This window comes from Xyrauchen texanus, chromosome 24 (assembly GCF_025860055.1).
Source record: "Xyrauchen texanus isolate HMW12.3.18 chromosome 24, RBS_HiC_50CHRs, whole genome shotgun sequence".
Taxonomy (NCBI): Eukaryota; Metazoa; Chordata; class Actinopteri; order Cypriniformes; family Catostomidae; genus Xyrauchen; species Xyrauchen texanus.
This window is the reverse complement of record NC_068299.1, coordinates 17,332,370-17,360,016: the sequence shown is the minus strand read 5'-3', so window position 1 is coordinate 17,360,016 and position 27,647 is coordinate 17,332,370. Positions and strand designations below refer to the sequence as shown.

Genomic DNA, 27,647 nt, shown 5'->3' with positions numbered 1-27,647 from the left:
GTTTAAGATGTGCCAATGATTGAACCCAATGAGATTAGCCAACTCATCCGATTTTTCAGATAGTCCCTATACTTTTTTTTGTAGATGAATGGAATCTGTGAGATGAGGTGAAAGAGTTTGTATGTACCTCAGATGTTTGTGGCCTCCTTTCTGTGCTACCAGAGGCTGTGACTCGTTTCGAAGTATACATGCTAGGTAGGACGTGTCCTCTGAAGGCTGCAGTATACGGAGAGTCCTCCATTAAACAAGTCTCATTTAAACGAGTCGGCCTTTGTATGACATAATCAAAATGAGGGTTGTATGACTTTCTTCTGCTGAACACTAACAAATATCTCAGCTCTGTTGGTCCATACAATGGAAGTGAATGGCAGCCAGACATTTGGAGACCTAAGAATAAGAATAATATTAAAGGCCAAAGTAATCCATAAGATTCCAATGGCTAAAACCATGACTTCTGAAGCGATATGATAAGGTGTGGGTGAAAAACAGAATAATATTTAAGTCTTTTTTATTTATTTATTTATTTATTTATTTTTTACTATAAATCTCCAATTTCACTTTCTTCTTCATTTGTTTTTTGTGACTTGAATTATTTGTGCATATCGCCACTTACTGGGCAGAGAGGAAAATTGATACAAAAAATGACTTTATATTGATGTTTCTCACCAATACCTATCATAGCACTTCAGAAGACATGGATTAAACCACTGGAGTTGTAAGGATTACTTTTATGATGCCTTTATGTACATTTTGGAGCTTAGTAGTTCTGGCCACCATTTACTTGCATTTAATGGACCTACAGAGTTGACATATTCTTAGAAAAATCTTAAAATGTGTTCTGCAAAAGTAAAAAAGTCACACATCTGGGATGGCATGAGGGCGAGTAAATCATGAGATAATTTTCATTTTTGGATGAAGTATAATGTAAAAGTTTAATGAGAAGTGCACCATCAGAACAATAGCAGCAATGCTAAAATCAAAAGAGGTTTAGCCGATACATGATCTGTCACTCAGAATATAAAAAGCATAACAGCAGCATCAAAGTAATTCAGAACAGGGCTAAGCATCTTTAGAAAAAATAGATCAGCTACCATTTACTTAAGGTCATTTGCCAATGAGTCGCTACTTTTTCCCCTAAACAGACATTAAATTACATCTAGATGTATGTATGCATTAAGAGTCTGAAACAGCTGCTAACTGGTACAGCAAACATGCAAAAATACACACACCCACCACAATCTAATGCCTCTGCATTTCCAGAATTCTGAAGGACTGACAGAAGAGGTATTTTTAGTCACTGTCAAGTGCTGCCCCTGCAGAGACTATCAAAATGTATGCAAATAGACATTACATAGAATTCAATAAAAGGATGGAACAATGCAATGCTGTTTGTCTCCACGGGGTGGAGTGTTTGGATTATGATTAACTACAATTAATGAATTTAATTATATTGGGCATACACCTCTTTGGTTTGAAGGCAGTGGGCACAGACAAAAACTTCAAATTTGACCTGCTTCTGTTGAATTACACTCTGAATCTCTTTAACCACACACACACTCTCTCCAAAACCCTGCCATCTGAAGACTTGTCAGCTTGCGTGATGTAAGCAAATCCAATCACGTAAAAAACACAGATTGCTCTCCAGCCTTTTTTTGTTTGTTTACAGAACCTAAGCAAAGGCACACACACTCCAGAGACAGTTTCTCAGGACACTGGTTTCACTGATATTTGTCAGGTAGTGTGGACACATTATGCGTGAAAAGCTTTTTTCTAACAGCACCTTTAAGATATTCTTAAATGATTACCAATGTTGGGTAGTTAGTCAAAAAGCAATCCACTAGAAATGACAAATTACTTCTCTAGAATTGTAAACAATCGTTCTTTGTCATTGTTGCACACACACACACACACACACACACACACACATGCGCGTACACGCGTTTCCATGTTTTATGGGGACTTTCCATAGACATAATGGTTTTTATACTGTACAAACTTTATATTCTATCCCCTAAACCTAACCCTCACAGAAAACTTTCTGCATTTTTACATTTTCAAAAAACATAATTTAGTATGATTTATAAGCTGTTTTCCTCATGGGGACCGACAAAATGTCCCCACAAGGTCAAACATTTTGGGTTTTACTATCCTTATGGGGACATTTGGTCCCCACAAAGTGATAAATACACGCTCACACACGCACACACACACACACACACACACACACACACACACACACACACACACACACACACACACACACACACACACACACACTTCTCCAGACATACATTTGAAAGTAATTAATTTTAAAGATTTTCTACATAATCAGTTTAAGAAATGAGTATAATCCAAGTAATGTACTTAGTCAATAACTTAACTGTAAGTCAGTAACCGTAATCTGATTACAAGAAATTAAAGCTGAAGTGAAAATAAATAAGATTAGAGTAAATTCTTTGTAATCACAATGCACACAACACTGATGATTGCAATTTAATAATTTAACAAAGCTAGCATCACGTATCTGAAAAAAGCAAAGTTTTAACATACTGTATACTTTTTATATATATTTCAGTACACAGATCTTTCTTCCACACAGTCTTTTATTTGTAAATAATAAAAATGAACTCTTGAATATAAAACATACACGTTATTTGAGCCACATCTGCTGTACAAACAAGAAATGTTGCAGTGAATACTTTCAATTTAGTTTCAGTGGAACACATGAACTGTAAACAATCAGTATCATCAAATAATACTGACAAAGTAAATAAGTCTGCCGTAATAGGCATATAAAGTAAACTTCTCTTTGAAACCGAGTCATGGGCATTTATGATAAAGCAACAGGTCAGTAGAGGTCCAAATTTCTCTTAATAGTTTGGGCATAATTAACAGAATAAAAAATAAAACTTTGAAGGCATCCCTTCTTCTGCTCAGCAGAACCAAGAGACAGAGCACTGATCCATTAACTTGAAATAGGGCTGCTTTGTAAATATAAGTAAACTTCTTTGCAGATTCATATTTACAATATATGCATGTATATAAGTGATGTTTACTTGATACACCCTTTTTAAATATTGATATATCTCTAAGTCATTGTCATCTTTGTATAATCATAATTATATTCCTATACAGATAGCTCTAACTTTATACAGGTTATCTAACTTAGTTTTAGCTGCACAGTAGTACAGACTACAGTGAACACCACCAACATCTTCAATAAAACAGGGCCTTGTGTTTGCTCAGTACTACAGTACAGCATTTATCCATAGGGTAAAATAAATACAAAATAATATAAAAATTAACTAAAAACATTTTAGAAACTTGTAGACATTCAGCCCCAATATAAGGCTGTGTCAATGGCTGAACCTGGCCAAATGCCCACACATGGAATGAATGGCTTCATTTTATTTCATAATCTATTTATATCAAGTACAAGCAAACTGTACAAGTTCATGCAACATACAAGCTGGCCTACAGTTTGTGGAACTAACACACACCTATTGTAGTCTCTTTTTTCTTGTCTGTCTTGTTTTACAAAATGTGCATGCAACTTGGAACAGTTCCAGATTCATGCTGTTCCCCTTGTTGGTGGTGAGTGGTCATCTTTGAGACCGCCTCCCACCCATTGTCACATTTATTCAAATGTTAATGGGAATCTGTGAGATTAATTTTTTTAAACTTAACTTGAAACAAAAAATAGGAAGCATTCGATAATTTGGCCTCTTCTGGGGTTTCCCAAAAGCTAAACATTTCTTGTTGTTGTTGTTCAAAAATCAAGCAATCATACCTTTAAATTCTTGGTAAGGTTGAAACAAATCAAAACAAAACGAAGTTATATTGGCAGCTTCTTACAGTCCCAGTGTTTAAATACAAGTGGTTTTATGTCTTCCATGAAGCTCGTATGAAACATGTTTTCACATTCTACAAAGTGTGCCTATTTACCAAATCAACAGTAAAGTGAAAAGGCATAGCAGCCAGTGGCGACTGCTGTAAACAGACTTAAAAGGTTTTCAGGCGTCCCTGCTTTCTTAGACACAAACACTCTCTCACACAAACAATCACACAATCTGAGTCTGAGTTTGTGCCAGATCGACACTGGATGGGGCCTCAGATGACAGGAAACACTGCGAAGACTTAATCTTGACCTTTAAAACTTAAACTCTGGTCTCTCTCAGAAGAGTGACTTCCTATAAGTGCAATTTAGAGGAGCGGCAGTGCTGTCCGCTCTCTCTCACTGATTCTCTGTCATCTCGCTGCCTCTCTGAAAGACTCGTGGTTACAGAACAAACGTGCTGACTGACCAGAGCGATCTAGCTCACCAGCACCACTCCCTGTCATATGAAGCAGATCACTTATTCAGCGGCCTTGTGTTCCTTCTCTTTTATTTGGGTCGAACCATCATCTCAGCAACAAAACATGCAGTAAAGAGCAGAGTGGATCAAAGGAAATCTCTACAACCAAAGATCAAAAGTAAAAGAGAGAAGTGATTGTCAGGCTTCAGCAAAGCTTTGATCATGATTCTGTCCATCTGTCTCTGTATCTGCCACTCCGGCTCTGATTGTTGCCTTGGGTCCTTGGTCCATTGAGTCGTGTTTTGCGTTGCGCCCTGGTCTGTTTACTAGGACCTGGTGCCTGGAGGCCTTGAAGAGTCCAGTGATGTCTGGGATGTGCGGCGAGTGAGAGGAGCTAACGTTGGGTCGACTAATGACGAGGGGGGAAACAGTTTGTACCAACCAATCACTGTGCTAGAAAGATCCAGCTCTTCTAAAAGAATCTGTGCAACTCCCATGAAACATTTGTGGTCCATGCGCCCATAATCTCCCCAGACTATTACCTAGAGTAACATAAAATTTGCATCACTTAGATGATCAATGCACAAAAATGTTGAACTTTGGAGAAACATAAATCTTGGTTCCTACCTGGAGAACTTTACTCTGCGGACTTTCCTCAAACAACAGTGATTGCTGATATAGAGGATCAAGCGTTTTTCGTGCAATCTTGGTTTTCTTTTTGGCCTTGCATGCTCCATTTTCCAGCAAATAGACCTTGACATAGGGAGCTGTGAAGACCAGACACATAGCTCAAAAAGGCCATTCACAATGAAAGACATAACAATATCCCACAGTGTTATAGTGCCTGCCTGGCTTTGCCAATTTCATTAGTGTGAGTACAATGAGTGACTTCTACAATAAGTACAATGATTAATCAAGTTCACATACTGCAATGACAACAGTAAGAACCGTTGAATCATAAGCGACTTCATAAGGCATTGCGACCACAAGGGGGCCCCCTAGCATGGGTTCAGTTTTAGCAGAGTGACAAGCATGTAATCATTTAAGAAATAATTATGTGAATTTCACTTATAATCGTTGATCAAAAGTAGGGTTAGAGTCTTAAGCATGGGAATTTGACTGCTTTGTGACCCAAGTGTGAGACGCTTATGCCGAGTTCACTCCTCTGCCCTTCCCTATCCCATGTTTAAGACAAACAGACAGCAGTGATAAGGCAGCATTAACATCAGGTGTGCTTCATCCCTGCATCCCAGCAATGTACAGTATCTATGTTAAGGCAATCGTTCTGTCACAATAATTATACAACATAGAGCACACTGAATATGTTATGTAATATATTATTTTGAAATACACTAACACACGCAATGCAAATAGTATCTGCCACTGCTTACTGTAAAGTTAATTTACTTTATAATTTACTGTGAAGCATAATTAGCATAATGTTTTAAGCATGGTTGAGCTCGAATTTCTTTTTTAGCTAAGCTTTGCTTAGGTGTTCTGTATCTGTAGGCAGGTGTGAACAATGCTATGGTTTACCCTGATCCTAATGGTTACTCCAAGTTACTTCAGGGCCATTGTCTCTACAGTATGTGTATTGTAACTCACTTTGGTTAAGAAAGCATTTGCTATAATGACAAACTGAATATATCTAAAGTTTACAGGAAAATGTGTGCCTTAAGCACTAATGCACTCATACTGTTTTCATAATGATTAAAAACAATGAATCACTGTTCCATATTAATTAAGAATTAATGGGGACAAGCCTTGTGTGGGCACACCCTTACCCGGCAGCGATTTTGAACCTGATTTAGGTGTAAGACCACGGGCCCTGATAACCTCTACCTCCAGCTGCCCTTTCTTATCCATTAGTCCAATCTGAACATCTCCTAAAGCACACACAAAACCATGCAAAAGAAGAGATCCCATAGTGTAAATTCAAGTTTGCGTAGTCATTCTAAACTTTTAATATAGTATTTCAATTCTTTGTTTTGTAGCAAATTCCATAATCCTTGATAACCTTAATCCACATATACAAAGATATTTACTTACCCATAGCAGGCGTGGCAAGTGTTTGCCTACCCACCAATTGAGCAGGGCCAAGACCATCTAGGAAGTCACTGAACTGGCTGTCGGCCCCCAACCTCATTCCTGAGAAGATCAAACTGACACACATACACAGGTTACTTGGAATCCACAATAGCTAGGATGATACACAGAAATTGTAATGAATCTAAAAAGCTGATACCATCCATTCATCCATCCATTAATACATCCATCCATCTATCTATGTTAGTAAACCTTTCAAAGTCTGTGTGGTGGTACTAAACCAGGAGTCCAAAAAAAGTTTGTGTGTGGAAATGGGTGAGACGGGGAGCAGTCACACACGCTTCAGGTCAGATTTTTATTCTCTTCTTCCTTTGGTTTGCAGCATATGTACTTTTTGGTGGCTCGTCACTCAGTCAATAATTCACTCTCAAAATAAACAAACTTCTTCACAATACTCAATGGATCAAACACTCAATATAAACAGATGCCAACGCTGCACACTCGTTCTCTCTCTGCTCTCTGGCATGTTTTGTCTTTTGAGGTCTCTCAACATACTATTGTTTGTACAGATAAACGTTGAAATTGCTCCCAAGGATGAACAAGGCTTGTGGAGGTCCACTGTTTCTTTTCTGAGGTCTTGGCTGATTTCTTTTGATTTCCCCATGATGTCAAGCAAAGAGTCAATGAGTTTGAAGGCCTTAAAATACATACACAGATGCACTTCCAATTGACTCCAATTAGCCTATCAGAAGCTAATTGTCTAAATGCCTAAAGGCTTGGCTGGAATTTTCCAAACTGTATAAAGGCACAGTTTACTTTGTGTATGTACACTTCTGACCCACTGGAATTAAGATATAGTCAGTTAAATGTGAAACAATCTTGTGTCATACAAAAGTTAGATGTCCTAAACGACTTGACAAAACTACAGTTTGCTAATATGAAATCTGTGGAGAGGTTAAACATTTAGTTTCAACCTAAGTGTATGTAACCTTCTGACTTCAACTGTATACAGAATCATTTATATAAAGTTTGAGGAATGTGTATTTTTTTAAGTTATGCAAAGCAATTTATGCATCAGGTTAAATCTCAGAATAAGCCTAGTGCACACATATAGAGTTAAAAAATCTAGTCCAACAGCAGACTTAAGCTGAACACGGTATGTAAACCCTGTTCTGTGTTAAGGCCCCTCTTAATACACTCAATATTTCCTTTGAGACCAGCACAATTTCCATGACCTAACTCCTGCAGGAATGTCTGAGGGACGTGCCAGCCCGTGTCATGCTACCGTAAGAGGGGCCTTATGCGATTTCAGACTTAATTTCAAACACATTCAAATAAACTCAGCTTTATTTCTTTCTGTTGTGTCACTGTATGATGTGACATAGTGGCTAGGTCAACTGACCATCTCTCTGGAGCAGCAAAGGGAAGCGTGTCTGCCATTTTCTGCACAGCAGCAGACCCTGCCAAGCCTCTCTCCTCAGATGATGGATATTTTAATTATTATAGGGGAGTACCGCTTGCCATCTGGCTCCAAAAATGGAGCTAAGAAAGTAGTGGACACCGCATTATGTCAGCAAATCAGCGATCACATGTTCCTCTGCAGGCTGCTCTCTATTAGCTTCTCTACGGTGTTTGTCATAATAAATCTAGATGTGAGATGCTCATGTGTACATGATACATATCCTATTGAGAGTCCACTTATGTATGAGTGATGAGTTTGTAGCATATCCATTAAAGTCACCAGAGACATGAAATTCTTGAGGGAGTGTGAGCTGAGGAGGAGGTCAGTTTGGGGTGAGAGAGGTGAGATGTATCCTAATAGAAAAACATGCTTTATCAAAGTCACTTTACGGCAAGTCAGTTCACTCAGTGGCCATATTGGCAACAACTCAAGGCAACTATATTCTATGTAGGCAATAAGCATGCATGTATAGCTCTTGAAAATGTATATTTCTTTGGCTTTTTCTCATAGAAAATCATCAGAGAAGATGAAGTGCAATTGGAAACTTTTGCTGAAGACCCCAGTAATCTCACGTGTCTCCTTGTTGCAATTTTGAGATTGCAACTTTGTCTCAAACTGTGCTTAGATTTGCCACAATAACTAAATCTGCAATAAAAATCTGAGATTTCAATATGAACAAAAAAGTAATTATTCTTCCAAGACCAAATGTTGTGAGCTTTGCTATTCACATACATTTTATATATCTAAACTCTTACTGTATGTTACAATGTGTCAGTTGTGTCTATTTGTATTTTTCCTAAGGAATTTCAGAAGCATCTGAGACAAAAAAGAAAGGAACTCAGAACACTGTTAAAACATTTCTGTGGGTGCTTGAATAGGGAGCGACCGAAATCTCCTAAAATGTATGTAAATATTACATTTCAATAACATACTTCAAATCAGCAATACAATCTGAAAACAATGGTATCATAATTTTTTCTTGTTTAGATCAAAACATACTAAAAACTAAACTCTTTTAACAAGGTGACTAGCTCTTTCAACTGAAACAATTTTGCCCATTCATTATCTATTATTCTATTAGTGGCCTGTCTCCTTGTCCTCATAATTTACTTGGCTTTATCTGCAAAGATGTGTGTATACAAAGTAAGTTGCACTGGATACTCACTTGCCCTCAGAGCTGTAACTGTTCATGCTGCCATCAGTGGACTCTCGGCTGGCTTGGCGGGCCATGGCATTGCGGGGATACTCCACAGCCATTCCCGTCTCCTGACTGCGCTGGATCTGACTGGATCCCTTTACCTTCTTGTTGGTAGCTTCTGTGAAAAAAAAAAAAGATTAGGCCCTTTGACAAGGTTTTCCTTCGGGACCCACATTTTTCTTTTACCTAACCTTGTTATGTTGCTGTTTTCAGAGAATGAGTGCACGGACATGTACAACAATATGCTGATAACTATCAAAAATCAGCTTATTAAAAAAAAACCCTGCATTTATAAGAATTTGAAATCCTCCAGATATTCTGTACTTTTGATGTGAATACATAAACAGTCATGCTCACATAGGATCAGCTTGTAAGACCGTAAAGGTGTATACATGCAACATGAAATGAGGGTAATGGGCAAAAATGTATGACTACTAATCGGTTTATACTGTTAGGTATTTACATGACCTGAAACGTTGTCGGCTTACTAAAATCGTGCGGGCATGTTACGCAGTCTGTTCTGATAATGCCAATTTAGGTATCTAACAAAATTTGCTCCAAAGTACCACAGAGTTTAATTGGATGAACCTTTGACATCAATATGGAAAGTGTTTTATGTTCAACTTTAATTTATAAGGCTATTTGTTATCCTAAATGCATGTTATATAGTTAGTAGCATCTTATTAATCAGATTTATATTTTTAAAACCATGCCCCAAAATCAGAAGCAGGGATCCATGAAAACCATACACTCAGAGGTGGGTAGTAATGTGCTACATTTACACCATTACATTTACTTGAGTAAGTTTATTGGAGAAAATGTACTTTTTGCTCGTACTCAAGTGAATGTTTAATGAAAAAAAAAAGTAATCTCACTTTGTTCCAATTGGGGAAGTTATTGTCGTTATATTACTGGTTTTAATTTAATAAAGTGTTAATAAATGTATAATTTACTGAGATATTTATGAATGGGACATTTATGGCACTGGAACTTTACAGCGGTGCTGTCACTAGACTCGAGTTCATCACTCATAATTAAGCAGCAGGCCAGCAGCAAGGGCACAAAACAAACACTTTCACTCCACACAGTGAAAATAAAGAATAACGTTTATGTGATGCCTTCATTCAAAACCAAAACAAGCGGAAATGTTAGCATTCAGAATTACGTATTAAATAAGAAAACACATTCGGGTAAGTTGTGCTGATGATGATAACGCTGGGTTGTTTTCTGTGGTAATGGTCATTTTCAGCGTGGTTCTGTAACTATGGGCTCTATTTACCTCATTTTTTAATAATAAATTATAATATCAGTGCTGCAATACATCAGTGCTTATAAATCCATGTTACAAACTGTCTACATTGGACGTCGCGTCACAAATTCATGCAGATGCATCCACTGTCGACAGTGTCATTGATTATAATTGGCTTTTGCCTCATCGTGCCACACCGTTCACGTCTGATGTAAGTACTCAAACGCAGACGCGAGCACTTGGCCAACGCGTGGTCCCGTTGTACATTATGTGCGCTCTTGCATTGCTCTGGCAGTTGCACACCTCAGACCGCAAGAGGGCAATATGTTTTATAGGCGTGACCAAGTGCTGTGTCCGAAACCAGAAAAATGCTGCCTTCAGAGGCTGAAAATAAGGTGCTTTACAAACTGTTCGGAAACCAGTTCCTTAAGAGTTCCATTCATTCAAAACAGCTGTCATTCAAGTCATTAACTGATTAGGCAGCAAATCAGCAACCTATGTTTTCGGAAAAAACAAGTTCGTTTGAATGGACTGGGGACAAATTTGTATATATTATAAATATTTTTTTTGAAAAGATTCAACTCAAACTGCTCGAGTTGCCATGGCAGTTGTTGATTGAAAGAATAAAATCCGCTCATATGGCAATGCTGAGACTGCAGCGCGTACTTGCGTTGGGTTATGAACTGAGCGCTGACACATTTCACAACACAATGGCGTGTGAAATTAACTTTTCACTAATGATCAAAATTATTTTGTCAATGTACTACTGACAGTGCCTACTGTAAGCCCCAGAATATACTTAACTAAGAATGCATGCACTTTAAAAAATGGTAAAATAGCAACAATGCACAAGCTTGCTTTGATACATACCTAAACATATACAGTATAATACATAATAATAAAACTGAGCCTGTGAGACATTGTTTAATTTATTTCTGTAATAATTGCTTGGAACGTTTTCAAACTTTGCTTCTAATTTTCAGAGACGATCTGTCAAGTACCCTTAAAGTGAGAGTTCACCCATAAGATGCTTTTATCCAAAGCAATTTACAAAAGAGGAATAATACAACATAAACGATTCATCTTAAGGAGACAGCAGTACGAAAAGTGCTACAATGCAAAGTTTCACTAGCATCAGAATAGCAGTATCCCAGACAGATTACAACACAACAAGAATATATATTATTTGTTTAATTTTGTTTATGAGTGCACGGTTAAATAAAATATGTGTTTTTAGACATTTTTGGAGACAGAGAGTCTGCTTTGTGGATGGAGTTGCTAAGGTCATTCTACCAACGAGGTACAGTGAAACTAAAAGTCCTGGAATGTGTTTTGGTGCCTCTTTGTGTTGGTACAAGGCGGTGCTCATTAGCCAACCACAGGCTTCTGGTGGGAACATAGCTCTGCTTAAATGATTTTACGTATTATAAATGATAACATTTTGTCATCATTTAGACTCACTCTTGTTGTCCCAATCCTTTGTGTCTTTGTCTTCTCTGGAAACAAAAACAAGGTGTTAGGCCGAATATTAGGGACTGACATCCTCAGTCACCATTCACTTTCAAAAATGACAAACAAATGAAAGTGAAAGGTGACTGTGGCTAAAATTCTGTCTAACATCTCCTTAATTGTGCTCACTGTGTCCAGGTCATACTGGTTTAGAACAAAAGGGTGAACACATATAGGCACACGATTCATGCATGCAAGGTGTTAATAATCCGATCAAAGTGACTAGTTACTCGCCACATGAGTATTCTTTTAATTTTGATACTTTTTGACTCTTACTCATGTAATTAGTTATGTAATTAACTAATTACTCATGTAATTAGTACTATTACGTCTACTTGATTAATTCATTTTTAAAAGACTTAGTTCTTTTAATTGAGTACAGATTTTGGCTACTCTACCCACCTCTGCATACACTACAATAGCACAACAACACACAACAATTACAATATGAATAGATCAAGACAGATTATTTAATTATTGAATGACTGAAAAATCCTCTAGATGCTCAATTTAATAGATGTGTGTGCTGTATGTACTTGTGTGATGTTCATCCATGTGTGCGTGTACATGTGTCCAAGTGAGCGTGCTATTCTTACTACTGCCACTCAGGAGAATAAATTGTGATCTGAGAAAAAACTCTTTGCCTCTGGTTAGTGTAACATCTTCAGCTAGACATCGTGGGGTGCTATCCTTACTATTTATGGCATTTTGATGGATGACAGATCCCTTGAAAATGTCAGCCACTCAGGTGGCTCACACTGCTTTGCCATTTGTGTGAGTAAAATGCTGCAGCGAGATTCATCTCTTCACTTCACAAGATTTATTATGTCTACTTTCATCAAACCTCATTAGTGGCTAATTCCTACAAGATTTATAGAAAAGTGAGCAGAGTTTCTCATCAAAAGACCTCTGAAAGGCTCTCAGATTATTTAGGGCAACAGAAAAAGCTTCTTGACTGTCAGAACAGAAAATATCAGAAGAAACCGACACTAAAAACATCACTAATATATAGACTGACTGAGAGGTAAGAATAAAAACATTAAAGGGATAGTGCCATCAAAAATGAAAACTAGCTTTATTTACTCACATTCATGTTGTTGAAAAAACTTTCTGCCGTCAAACACAAAAGAAACAAATGAAAGGTTTTATGTTCAAACCCAAATGGGTAATCCATGAACTAACACTGCTGTGCCCTTGACCTTAAACCTAGGTCACTCCAGTTCAATTATTTTTATAATAATTGCACTTCAGTCTGTTTTGACTAAATTGACTGGAATGCCATTTTTTAAACTTTCACATTTTGCTGGCCAATGTAATGATGGAATCAGTCCATTTGCATACTTAAATAATAAGTCATCTCATATTTAGTGTTGGCTATCCTTGTGAATGGAGCAGGATGGCACAATGAGCAGAGTGTGGAACAGCTGTTACCAAGCAGCGGAGCTCTTTAAAATGCTGATTTATCGCAGCTTTGCTACTCTTTCTGATTTATCATCTTATGGACCTTTTAAGATAATATCCATGGGTTTGGCAAAGAGTGGTGCCAAAAATTTGTTTCTTTTTTCAGCAATCCATTTATTAAACTATAAATATACAGAGCTTAAAATATGGCATTTTAGAGTATATCAGATCCAACCTCAAAGACATTTATCTACATTACAGCTGATGTGTAATGTCAGGTGCAGCACGAGGGTTGAGCTGCACCTGACAGAATGAACTCCTGCCAATGCTAACATGCTGCCATTCATATTTCCAGTCTGAGGCTTCGGCTCCCACAATTTAACAGGGATTGAAAACACATGCTACTTTAAAAGTAGTAGCAGGGTTAGAGAAAAGAAGAGGAGGGGACAAAGCGGGACAAAGTGACAGAGAATGTTATGGACCTAATTTTTGAGAGGGTGCAAGTGGCAGTCCTGGCTCTCTTAGTGCCATAGGAGACATGACCAAAGAAAAAAAAAAAAAACACTTTTTAACAACTTAGCACTTCTGAATAAAAGTGCAAGCCATGTTAATGTAGTGATTTTTTATTTTTAATAAGTGTTCAAGGGGACCTCAGTTCAAATTCCAACCAAACATAAATAGACCAAGAAAAAATTCCCCTGAATTAGATAGCCAATGAATTGCTTTAGAATGACATTTTTTGTAATTTTACATTCACTATCATGTTGCTCAAATTCTATGCTATTTTCCATTCAACCATAATGTATGCTCACTGGCTATCTAGTTCAGGTGAAATATTTCTTGGTTTTCGCTGTGGAAGGACTAAATTGGACTGATCAATCAGCAATTGTGAATGGTTGACATTGGCCACAGTGTTTTTAAACTAACCTTTGTTTTGCATGATAAATTGTTGGTAAATTTACTAGCAAAGACACAGATAAATGTTTTTGGAAGTCACGTTCAAAATCCACTTGGCACAAGTATCTGAGGGCACGTGCATTGAATGGGCATAATGCTTCTGAGACTGACAGAGACCTGACAGATCCACCAGATATGGATGACCAAGAGAGAGGGGTGGAAAAGATTAGATACAGCCATCTAAAGCAGGAACACTGAGGAAAATATGTCTAGAAGTCTGGGCAAATCCTCTGGGAAAATTGGTCCTTAAAAGATGCCAGTCTCCATTTTGCAGATGATTCCCAACTGCTCTCCTCACTGTTACTCAAGACACAAAGCACCAAACTATCAGGGTCCTCCAAACACACGGCTGGGCCCCAGCAAAATTCACATAAATGCACCATTCTTGGGTACAGATTGCCGACCAGGGGTGTGGGGATACTGGGGGTGTAGGTCTTGGTACCGATCGTCTTGGTACCGACTGCTATCAAACTAATTTTTGTGCAAAACATTTTAATATGCAAAAATACTATTTTATATAAACCTCCAACAAAACTAAAGTTAAGAAACTATAGTTCAGCTAAATGTTTAATTGTTTCTCCCATATTAAAATGCATCAGGTAAAATGTAAATGTATTATTTATATGCATTTGTACATCAATAATAATGAATGGATTGCAAAGCATCATCATAATAATATACTACAAGCAAGTTATTATAGACCAGGCTTAATTTGCAATACTCGATTGTATGCAGTGAGTAACAGTTGGTTCTTGCTCCATATCTTTAGTCACCAAGGGGGTTCTTGGACTGGCAAAGGTTGAAGACCCCATTCTTGGCTATATTCACTGATTTTAAATTTTACACCAGTAGAGGGCACCTCAGACTACCCTAATAAAGCAAGCACACAAACTGTATTCATGTGCTATATCTCTTCTCTGCTGTTTAAAATGTAAGCTATATTTATAAAGGGAATGAAAGTTTATTCTTGTAAAATGTTCCTGCCAATGTCAGCATCAGGAAACAATGTGGTTTATTAACAGTATCATGTGTGACCAGACTCTGATATCCAAATAATGAGTATTACTGGGACAAAAGGCCTCGTCAAAGGCTCTATATGGTATGTGGAGTAGTATGTCTTAGATGTAAATAGATCTGCATGTACAAAGATTTATTGAAGAAAACATTTTAGACAGTTGAGGACTTTAAGTACATTTAGAAGCAGAAGTCTTTAAGAAGTAGTAGTCTCCAATTGGTGGTGGCGGCACTGGTCTGCGTTATTGCTTTATTAGAGTAAACGTTGTGTCAGTTAATTAATTTCCATGAGCAAAGCTAATACATTTTACAATGTTCCCCCCTACCTTTCATATCGTTCTTATGCACCTGCAGAAACACCTGAGTTTGTCATTAGACAAAAGTCAGGAGGTCACAAGGCAACAGTGCATATGATTGGCTATAAGTGTGTCTCACCTGTCTGACTGAGCTGAGAGGTGCTCCTGCTGCGGCGAGAGGGAATGCCTACAATAGCAACTACCCGTGCGCTAAGGCTGGATCTGCGCTTTTTCCCTCCAGCTCCCAGTGTTCCAAGAGCTGTGTCTGACTGGCTGCCATCCGTATGCTCCAGAGAGTAGATTTCCCCACTAACACTTGTACTTTTCAGCATGCTGTGGCTGGACGGACGAATGTGGCGGCTGATGTACAGAGAAAACATAACATAGAACAGAATTCACTCTCAAATGCAAAATCACCATGCAGCCAAATGCATTCATCCTCACTCTGTTTATGATTATTGTCTATGATTATGTGTTGCACATTTAGTTTCTGTGTTTTCTAATTTCATTCCATGTGAGTTTACGAAAATCGTGGCTGAAAACAGAGCCAGTAAGGACATTTTAAAGCATCAATATTGACATGCAATTTTTCTGTGCACACTGAAAATAAAACTGCTGTGTAACGTGAAAATCAAAGTTAATGAGAATGTATTTGATGTTTAATGTACAGTTATGAGGAGCCTGGGAAGAGATTTCAGAGTGGCCAGGGTAAATCAAGCAATTGACAAAAGGTCTTTTCACAGCTGGTTAGGACTTTTAGGTGCATGAAATCCTGACTAACAATATAGTGGACCTCAGGGAAAAATGAATGCTGGAAATGTATAGAATATGGCGCTATTAATCTTTAAAATCTTTTTGGAGAACCATGAGACAAAAAGGTTCTAAGAATTTCAAGATTCACGGCTGCCCTTTATAAGAATGCTTTTAAGTTAGCTACTGATTCTCATCTCATCCATTCCTTTTCTCTGTCATTTCATAACTCAAATGTCAAAAAAAGATTGACCTGGGTGTCAACACCAAATTCATTCCAAGCAGAAAGCAAGACATTTTTCCCATGTTGTCCCAATACATGCACTAGATGTAAAAGGTAACAATTTAGAAAATGAATAAATGGCATTCCATTTACACAGTGATCTATAACTGGCATTGTGACAACTAATTATGTGTCAAAAAAAATTTTAATTCACAGTTCACAGCTCTAATTTGAAAGACCTGTGTATGCATCATGACTGGGCTAAGTGGGGGCACTCCTGCATCGCACCTGAAGCAACCCCTGGGCCGTTCTGATTGGATGGACATGTAGCTGGTGCTACTGATCCGCGAGGCACTGCTGGCGTGAGAGATGGCTGACACGTCGCTGACATCACTGTCTGAGGATTTATGGGACACATTGTCACAGCTCTGTCGCTGCTCCTTATAAAGCTACAGGAATACAATGCACCACACATTAAAGAACATATACTGTCTGAACATTCCGGATTTCAAGAACAGTTAGTAGAGATGGTATAACAAATTAAAAGGGAAAGTTCACCCAAAAATGAAAATTCTCTCATCATTTACTCTCCCTCATGAAATCCCAGGTGTGCATGACTTTCTTTTTTCACCAGAACACATTTGAAGAAAATTTGAAAAGTATCTTAGCTCAGTAGGTCTTTTAAAATGCAAGTGGACGTGATCTGACTTTTGAAGCTCCAAAAATCACAGACAGTCAACATTAACGTCATTCACACAACTCAAGTAGTTAAATTCTGGTCTTCTAATGTGACACTATCGCTTTTGTTTCACAAAAAATATGAATATTTAAGTACTTTTTAACTATAAACAATTGCTTCGGTAAGCTTCACGAGAGTGCTGAGTTCACGTGGTGTGACATGTTACGGACATAATCTCACGTTCTTCTCTTCGGCTTGCTCATTGGGGTTCTAAATGCTATTATTATTTACATGATTTTTGACACAACTAACAATAATATTGTAAAGCGGACCAAAGAAGGGACGGAAACAGACGTCAGCTTAAGGGGTAAGCTTTATTTTTCTGTCAATTAATTTAATTTTCTTCACACACACACGTATTCTCTGCCGTGTTGTCAGCCTCCCGATGCTCTGTGGCTGCTGGCTTTTATTCGCTCTCCTCACGCTACTGCAATTAGAGACAGGTGTTAGACATAATTTAGCTCAGGTGTGAGCGCCCTTACCGCTTTTCTCTCCCGGACGGGCGCTTGACCACACCCCCGCTGCCACATACCCCCACCGCCCGACTCAGGCCGGGGCGTCATCCGGCCTGCCTACCACTCCCCCCCCCATTTCTGGAGAGGAAGTCAGCGGCAGCCATCTGCACCCCCGGTCTGTGGACCACCTTGAACTTAAAAGGCTGGAGGGCCAGATACCAACGGGTGATCCGGGCGTTAGTATCTTTCATGCGGTGGAGCCACTGCAGTGGGGCATGATCCGAGCAGAGGGTGAAGGCCCTCCCCAGCAGGTAGTATCGGAGGGTGAGGACCGCCCACTTGATGGCCAGACACTCCTTCTCTACGGTGCTGTACTTAGTCTCCCTCAAGGAGAGCTTCCGGCTAATGTACAGCACCGGGCGCTCCTCTCCCTCCACCACCTGCGAGAGTACGGCCCCCAGCCCTCTGTCTGAAGCGTCCGTCTGCAATACAAAAGGGAGAGAGAAGTCAGGTGCATGCAAAAGTGGCCCCCCACAAAGTGCAGCTTTAATCTGTGTAAACGCCTGTTGGCACTGCTCTGACCATTGGACCGGATCTGGAGCCCCCTTTTTAGTGAGGTCAGTCAGCGGGCTGGTGATATCCGAATAGTTAGGCACAAATCTTCTGTAATAGCCAGCCAGCCCCAGGAACTGCCTCACCCCCTTTTTGGTCTTGGGTCTAGGGCAAGTCGCAATCGCCGCGGTCTTGTCAATTTGGGGACGCACCTGGCCATGACCCAAGTGGAACCCCAGATACCGTACCTCCACACGCCCAACCGCGCACTTTTTCGGGTTTGCCGTGAGCCCCGCCCGCCGCAGCGATCTCAGGACGGCCCTCAGATTTTGCATGTGCCGCTGCCAATCATTACTATAAATAATGATGTCGTCTAGATAGGCAGCGGCGTAAGCAGTATGCGGTCTGAGGATCCTATCCATGAGACGCTGAAACGTGGCCGGTGCCCCGAACAAACCGAAAGGAAGCATCACGAATTGGTGTAAACCGAACGGCGTGGTGAAGGCCATTTTTTCACGGGATATTGGTGTCAAGGGGATCTGCCAATAACCCTTCGTTAGATCCAAGGTCGAGTAAAATCGAGCTGTACCTAACCGATCGAGCAGTTCATCAACACGGGACATTGGGTACACGTCAAATTTAGACACCGCGTTGACTTTTCTATAATCCACACAGAATCGTACAGACCCGTCGCTCTTGGGAACAAGGACGACCGGGCTGGACCAATTGCTGTGGGATTCTTCTATTACTCCCATCTCAAGCATCGCGTCCAACTACTTTTCTTCTCGAACTACTATCTTTTGATGTTCGGGCAAGCGATAGGGGTGGCAACGTACCACCACGCCCCGCTCGGTCTCGATATGGTGATGTATGATGTTTGTGCGGCCCAGTAGAGGAGAAAACACGTCCGCAAACTCCTCTTGTAATTCGGAAACCTCTGCGAGTTGGCGCGGTGAGAGGTGGTCTCCACAAGGAACCGGGATGTTGAGATTGCGGGCTTTGTTTACCTCCGGTCCGAGTTCCGCCCTCTCCGGAACTACCGTTGCCAACGTCACAGAGGCCGCCTCTTCTCTCCACAATTTCAGGAGGTTGAGGTGATATATTTGCCGCGCTCCCCCTCTATCGGTACGTTTAACCTCATAATCGAGCTCCCCTACTCGTCGTGTGACCTCAAAAGGGCCTTGCCACTTGGCGAGTAATTTAGAGCTCGATGTTGGGAGTAATACAAGCACTTTATCTCCCGGTGCAAATTCCCGTAGCTGAGCACCCCTGTCATACAGCCGGCGTTGGCGTTCTTGAGCCTGGAGCAAATTCTCCTGTGTTAATTTCCCCAGTGTGTGGAGTTTTGCTCTAAGATCAAGAACGTATTGAATTTCATTTTTACTATTGGAAGGTCCCTCCTCCCAAGCTTCGTGGATGATGTCGAGGACCCCACGTGGGCGTCGCCCGTACAACAGCTCAAATGGGGAGAACCCCGTGGAGGATTGCGGGACCTCTCGTACTGCGAATAACAGAGGGTCCAGCCACTTATCCCAAAGTTCGCGAAGTGTTCGTGACATAAAAGTAGTGCCTTGGTCGGTGAGGATTTCTTTCGGAACCCCCACCCGGGAGATTATCTTGAAGAGTGCCCCTGCAACACTACGTGCTGAGATGTTGCTCAAAGGCACTGCTTCCAGATATCGCGTTGCGTAATCCATCAGGACTAACACAAAGCGATGTCCGCGTGCCGTCCGTGCTAATGGCCCGACGAGGTCCATTCCAATTCTTTCGAAGGGAACCTCGATCAATGGAAGGGGGCGCAATGGCGCTTTTGGGGTGGCCGGTGGGTTTACGAGTTGACATTCGCGGCACGCCGCACACCACCTGCGGACGTCGCCGCCAATGCCCGGCCAATAGAAACAGGCTATTAGATGGAGAAGTGTCTTTCTTTCCCCTAGGTGACCGGCCATAGGATTATAGTGAGCCGCCTGGAAAACCATTTCCCGGCGGCTTCGTGGAATCAACAATTGTGTCACCTCCTCCTTTGTTTGAGCGTCCTGCGTCACTCTGTACAACCGATCTTTAATAAGCGAAAAATATGGGTATGCAATGGCGATGCCCGGCCGGAGCTGTTGACCATCAATTACTTTCACTTGGTCAAGAGCATGTTTAAGGGTTTCATCCCGCAACTGCTCTAGAGGGAGGTACCCCTCAGGGAATTCCCTGAGAGGAGGGGCGGCCACCTCGCCCCTTCCCTCGTCATTCCGAGCAGCCGAGGACGGCCCCGGCTCCGCCTCCCCTGCCAAAGCATCGCACACCGCACACCTCTTTATGCAGGACCCATCCGCACAAATACCCTCTAAAATATCTTTGAAATTCGGCAAATCAGTACCCAAGATTAGCGGATGGGTGAGGCGGGAACTAACCGCTGCCTCCACACTATGGTTTTTTCCCCTGAATTTAACTGTCAAAGTCACCATGGGATACTTGTGAACATCCCCATGCACACACCTCACCCTCACCAGTTTAGCTAAACCCAAAGCCCCGGGTTGAACCAAGCGTTGGTGGATGGTGGTCTGGTTACATCCGGTATCCAACAATGCTTGGTATGTACCCCCTTGGATCCTTACCGGAATACGGTACGCTCCAGCCCGATCGGGGGCAGCCTGCGGGAAGTCGGAGACCTGCACCACCATCCCTATTTCCATCAGCGGACACTGATCCCGGAAGTGGTCCGGGTCTCCGCACCTCCAGCAGACCGGCCCAGGCGCCACGGCCGCACCCGTGCTGGCGGGCGCCCCCACCTGAGGAGGAGAGCGGCTGAAGGACGGGGAAGGGGTAGGCGGTTTCTCCCACGGCCGGGAAGTTGGTCTCACAAATCCTCCACGCCTGCGGGGGGCAGGCACGGACCCTGGGGAGAGAGCAGAGCGAGAGGGAAGAGGGGAGGGGAAAAAAACAGGGGAAGACACAGGGGAAGGGGAGAAAGAGAGAGAGGGCTCATCCGCCCTTGGAACGGCTTCCTCCAGCGACGCCGGGTGGTGGCACTGGACCCACTCCGCCGTTCTCCTGGGCAGCCATTGCGCGAACTGCTCCAGCACCACCTGATCGATGACTTCCTCGCCATCGCAGTCCCCCGCGAGCAGCCACTGCCGACAGGCGTCCCGGAGCCGTTGAGCAAACGCGAACGGGCGATCGGACTTCTCTAGCTTCATGCTCCGGAAGAGTTGGCGATTCTCTTCCGGGCTCCGACCGACCCGTTGCAGTATGGCCCTCTTCAGGTCAGCATAAGCCAGGAGGTTTGTCGCCGGCAGTTGTTGTGCCGCGAGTTGGGCTTCCCCGGACAGGAGAGGGATTAGGCGGGCTGCCCACTGTTCGGGCGGCCAGCCCCAGATTTCTGCCGTCCACTCGAACAAGTCGAGGAAGGCCTCAGGATCATCTGCTGCCCCCATCTTCTGTAACAGGGTAGCGTAGCGTGGGTGTCCGGGGTCGCGGCTGGGGCCGACGCAGTCTCCTGGCTGAGGAGGCTCCGGATAGCGAGTCGGTCCTCTGCCTGAGCCCGCATGATCTCGAAAAAACGTCGATCTTGATCCTGCCGGAGCTCAAGCAGGGATTGTTGGTGGCCTTGATGGAGAGTAGCGAGGGACTGGAGGACTTCCGCCAGCTGGGAGGACTCTATGGGGCGACTCTGTTCCATGACTTGGAACACAAAAAAAAAGATGTTCTTTCTATTCCTGGGTTTCGGCACCAGTGTAAAGCGGACCAAGGAAGGGACGGAAACAGACGTCAGCTTAAGGGGTAAGCTTTATTTTTCTGTCAATTAATTTAATTTTCTTCACACACACACGTATTCTCTGCCGTGTTGTCAGCCTCCCGATGCTCTGTGGCTGCTGGCTTTTATCCGCTCTCCTCACGCTACTGCAATTAGAGACAGGTGTTAGACATAATTTAGCTCAGGTGTGAGCGCCCTTACCGCTATGGTGTTGCTTTAGAAGACATTAATTTAACCACTGGAGACACATGGATGATGTTTATGCTGACTGTCTGTGATTTTTGGAGCTTCAAAAGTCGGATCACCATCCATTTGCATTTTAAGGAGCTACTGAGCTAAGATATTTTTCTATTTTTCTTCAAATGTGATCTGGTGAAAGAAAGTAAGTCATACACACCTGGGATATCATGAGAGTGAGTAAATGATGAGAAAATTGTCATTTTTGGCTAAACTAACCATTTAAGATGATACATGATTCAGAGGCTAGGTTTGGAATGATATACTAGCTTACTACTTACTAAATACTGCACAGTATACACTGTATGCTGCCAACAATTTTTTTTAATAGCAAGTGAAACAGTAGGCATAACTCCAAACTTGTAGTGACACGGCAATGATTTTATGTGACCTTGCAATGTTTGTCACATGACCTAAGGTTTAACCATGGAAATTTGGTTTCGGTTCAAGCATCACACTGGAAATGGGATACAGTGTTCCATCCAGTATGCTCTCTATATATAGTATACTGCACTTTTGGCAAATATAGTAGATAATTTGGTAATTATATGCATATAGAACATTTGTATAGGACTGCTGTGCACAAGATCCATACTTTACACTGCAGCAAAATAAGAACTGTATGGAAGTATGCTATTCTGAAAAAAGCAAAGCCATAAACTTTAGGCCTACTAAATTAAATCTGAGAAAGTTTAGGTGCTGCTCACCTCTCGTTTATTCTTGAGCGCCCTCTCCAGATCCTGGCTGGTACCGGAGGGAGCTGGTGTTCGGAAGGTGCGCACTTTCATTTGCCGAGTTCGCTCCTCTGAAGCAAGAGCTGAAACACACATATGACATTCATATTTTCAAATGTTATAGTTGGCACTATCACCAACTCACAAACTTCCTAAAGATCCTAGAGATTTTCTCAGCATTATCTTTCGGAGCTGATTTTGTAATGACATTATCCAACTGTTTCAATGTGATTTTTTTTTCAAGTTCACAAAGGTGCCCTATCAGACTAACACAGGTGTAACTAAACTATGGATGAGTTCCACTAACATTTGAAAACCAGAAAGTACATTTTGGTCTCAATACATTTTGTCTTCATTTTGAATGGTGTCTCTATTATTTTTATCATTTGAAAAACAAACTTCTTTTTGTGAAATGGTTTGCTTAAAAAGTGTACATGTGCAGTCATTCTGTAAATATTTTGCAATCTAACGTAAAGATATTCAGACATTTTCAAGTGTGAAGTCCAAATACTTTTTGTGGGTCCCTTTAAGTGTAAAATGGCTTTATTTTTAAAAAGTCAGTGGAAAATTGTGTACCTTGCTCTACACTGCTGCTTTTGGTGGGGACTTGGGGTAACTGTCTGACTTTGCGTGTCGACGAAGGGGCCGCTGTTGATGAGGAGAATGAAGGGCCAGAGTGCGGTTGTGCCCTGATGCAGGAAAGAGGGTGAGAGAGAAAGAAAAAAACAATGGAGAATTTAACATAAAACATTACCTGATTCAGAGTCAGTAAATAACCTGTGTGGACCAAATTTAGTACTACTGTTTGATTAGCAAGCGCACTAAGAAAAAGTGACACAAATTTTCCCAAAAGTCATATCCTGGCTGCACCAGTGACTACTTGATCTTTAATAATGTATACAAATTCATACATAAATGAAATTATTATCCGATATGTATTTCTGCCATAAGGAAAGCAAAAGAAGCACAAGAGAGAAATGTGTGAAACTGATGAAAGAAAGGGTGGAAAACTGTCAAAGACAAAATTGTGATTATTATGCACATGGCAACAAACATTATAATGTGGGTAGGCAATTTTACAGTATAGAAGAAAAGAAAGCTTTACAGAAATGACAAGGCAGAAGGGTTTGCGCTTACTGATTATGTCATGTTATGATTTTTTAGATATGTGTGTGAAATATGTGTGTTTTTGAGTGACTGTAGGATAGGTACAGCACAGCGAGGCTTATCAGCTCAGATCAGGGTCAACTCCTTTCCATTTGGGGTGAGCCTAGGGTACCCCCACCCCGGGTCACCTTACCCAATGGAGGCAGCGATACCCTCTTCTTGCATGAGCCCTTTAGAATGGAGGTTGGCTGTATTCTGCAGACCAGTGTGAATAGCAACATGCAAGACAGAATAATAAAAGCAATGTGAAAAAAAATGGAGAAAAGAAAACTGACAAAGTATTTGCGAAAACAGATACAAAACTTAAGTGTGACCATGTTGAGAAACAAATATGTTTGTGGATAAGGCCAGTTAAGTATTTTCCTGTAAAAGTTTAACAAGTTCATATACGTAATATAAAAAAGGTCTACAACACTGAAACATAATCATTTAAAGGAGAAGTGGGTAATTTTTTTGCATCAAGCAGTATGAAACGTTTTTCAAAAAAGTTTCCCGAACAATCCCACCAACGGTTGGACGAAAATATAGTCCCCAACTCATGACATAGTTAAGCAAATAGTGTTGTGCCAGGCTGGTTGGGATGCTCAATCATAGAAGAGTTCTGATAGCACCACAAAGCCAGAGTGTGCAAAATTGTTTACTTTTTGCTGTGTCATATTAAGCTGGAATTTCAGAAAGTTTTTAACATCAAAAATATGTACACACTTCACCTTTAATAAAAATCAAATCTGTCAAATCTGAATGAAGTATTTTTGGCTGAACTAAACTGTGTCTCGTGTAGGTATTGTATGGACACACAAGACAATGTACAGACAATGCAAATGTGACATGACGTGGTTTTATGAGTCTTACCGCTTACTGTCAGATATTTTCTTGCCAAGTTTCTGACAGCAAGGCTTGTCCAGAGTTAGGGAATGCCTGCAACATGGAAATGATTCAGGCAAGACAGAAATTAAAAGAATGAGGAGTGGCTTCACTCAGGACAGGACAAAACATTAAAAGCAAATGCTGTCTAATAATATGCTACAATGGAGATGGGATTGATATTTTTATATGTGCTCTAGAACTCTTCCTGTGTGTGTGTACCTCTGTGCATCTGGCTTTGCACTGAGGTGGTGTACTGTCTCCTGAACGGGGAACAAAGCCTCCAAAACCCAGCTGGTTCATAAGATCAGGTCAAAGACATGTGATTGACATGGAATGGACGGCATATAGACACAGACACACAATGGCACAGCATGGGTTGATGTTAATGAAACATAATTAGATGAAGTCTAATTTGCAACACTTTGGTTACATTACTAGGCACAAAAGGAAATGGTATGTGAAAAATTGTTATTAAGACACAAACATGAGACACGCAGTGTATGATACGAAGCACAGAGACTTGACTCTTATATGTGTTTACACTCTTAAATTTTAATTGCAATCCTTAAACAAAACTTCTAAAATCATTATGATTTTATCACTGAATAGAGAAAAAAATCAGGTGAATACTGAAAAAGGGCTCAACAATAAGGATGGCCAGTGCTGGGTCGACAAGTACAACTTACATTCACTGATCATTTGCTCTACATGTATTTTTAAGCCACTGCATACTTAAACATTAGTTTTTTTGCAATGTACTGAACACGGCTGTTTAGTGAATTATGCACTTTTGGGTAAGTCTGAACCTTTTGAATTTTTAACACTGATTAACTTAACTTTAAGGTAACACTTTCTTTGAAACATGAATTTATAATGCATTATAAGGGTATTCTTAATGCATTATAATATGTCCAATAATGCCTCATAATAAACATTGTTGCGACTTTGTACATTCTCAGAACGCAAATGAGTAAAAATCCATAATTTACAGTGCCAGTACCTAGACTTTAGCAGAGCTGTTACTTATATATATATATATATATATAGTGGTGGGGCCAGTAAAAATGTTGGCAGGGCAAGTAAACTACTGAAGAAAAAAAAAAGTAATTATTGTTGAGCCCGGAAAAATCTTTAGTATATGATTCTACAGCAAATACTGGTCCATAAACACTGTTTTAAAGTGAGCAAACTTGTAAATGTATAATCTAAAAATATTCATAATAGAACAAACTATCAAATTAGAACAGGACAGTAAGATTTCAGATAAAAAGGTGTACAAATGGTTGTATGAAAAACCTCAGGAAATCCAGAATATACACAACACACATCACAACAAACCACAAAAACATAAGTCACCACATTTGAGTATAACAAGCTACTGAACAGCCAAAAATTCTACGAAACACAATGACAATCACATTATAGAGTGCTAGAATCATGGGGTTGGGTCACAATAAGCTACAGAAAACACATCTATGAGTGACAGCAGGAGATCTACTGAGCCCCCATGGCAGAAGGGGAACGGACAGGTTAGAAGAGCAAAGAGGTTTGGCAGCAGGACTGCAGAAGGACAGGAGGGATACCTGTCATCTTCTGGGGAGGCATGCTGAATTAGGATCCTGGGACTTGTGGGTCTGGTACGGGGCAGAGATTGCGTGCTCCTGCGTGAGTGTGTGTGATCCACAAACACCCAAACAATTTCAAGTGGAGATGGAAGAAACATGGGAGGTCAATATAGAGACTGTGACAGTAGTCATCTCAAAATTACAAGATGCAAAGATACAGGTGACTAATTCTAATTAATTCTTGATAGTTCTCCATCTACAGTGGAAATAAACCAAGACAAATGCTCAATCTAGAGCCGTCAACATCAGGTCATAAGAGTCACTGGACACTAACAAAGTGTGTGAGACAAATGTGATATATTATTCTGACATTAACATAGACATTATGATTGTTGTATTCAAGGGGCGACACAAGGGAACATTCTAAAAGCGTTCTTTTCATGTCTGTGAATGATATTAATGACAGAATATACAAAACTGGTACAATCCAGTTCAAAATAAAAAGTGTACCTGTCTCGTTCAGGTGAATAGGAATTAGAACCTGGTCTCAGACAGTTGGTACTAGCACTTCTAACCCTGTCAAGAGAGGGCTGTAGATCACTAGGGTCACAACATGCCATGCCATCCAATGAAGAAAGGAGAAGGAAAAGAGGATAGAAAGATGACAAAGAATCAAAATGTTAGGTCCAAAAAAATAAAATAAAAAATTATAATAATAAAAAAATTAAATAAAGGCAAATCTTAACTTTTCAGCTCTGCTCCTGGAGGGCCAAAATCCTGCAGAGTTTAGCTCCAACCTTAATCAAACACCTGAATCAGCTAATAAAAGTCTTCAGGATGACTTGAACAATGCAAGAGCAGGGTTGGAACTAAAATCTGCAGGACGGTGGTCCTCCACAAGCATAGTTGAACAGCCCTGCTGTAAGATTTAAGTGGAGGAAGTTGGAATAATGGCTAAAATGTGGGGAGAAAATGATTGGATTTTGTGCTTTTTAAAGCTCTGAATGGGGAGCTGCTAACTCTTGGGAACTTTGAATGTTTGTTGTGTTTATGGCTGCCTTCAAGTGCAACTAGGAAGCTCCTATGTCCAATGTGGGCATTTGATATTATGTCTATTATGACACATTTAAATTCTGAAGCTAAACTGAAACAAATTCACAGTGATTAATGGAAAAAGCTATTT

At 40.7% G+C, this 27,647-nt stretch overlaps 1 protein-coding gene across 1 annotated transcript in view; it reads right to left on the bottom strand.

Moving 5' to 3' along the window:
- Positions 1 to 2,568: 2,568 nt before the first annotated feature.
- LOC127617981 (regulating synaptic membrane exocytosis protein 1-like) overlaps positions 2,569 to 27,647 on the bottom strand; it is a 126,361-nt gene continuing 101,282 nt past the window's right edge. Inside the window, 11 exon segments of the mRNA XM_052090181.1 lie at positions 2,569 to 4,837; positions 4,923 to 5,062; positions 6,080 to 6,181; positions 6,345 to 6,457; positions 8,969 to 9,119; positions 15,567 to 15,787; positions 16,689 to 16,849; positions 22,839 to 22,948; positions 23,442 to 23,554; positions 26,483 to 26,560; positions 26,975 to 27,064. Of these exon segments, the coding sequence (XP_051946141.1) occupies positions 4,622 to 4,837; positions 4,923 to 5,062; positions 6,080 to 6,181; positions 6,345 to 6,457; positions 8,969 to 9,119; positions 15,567 to 15,787; positions 16,689 to 16,849; positions 22,839 to 22,948; positions 23,442 to 23,554; positions 26,483 to 26,560; positions 26,975 to 27,064 (1,495 nt within the window). The 3' untranslated portion in view covers positions 2,569 to 4,621.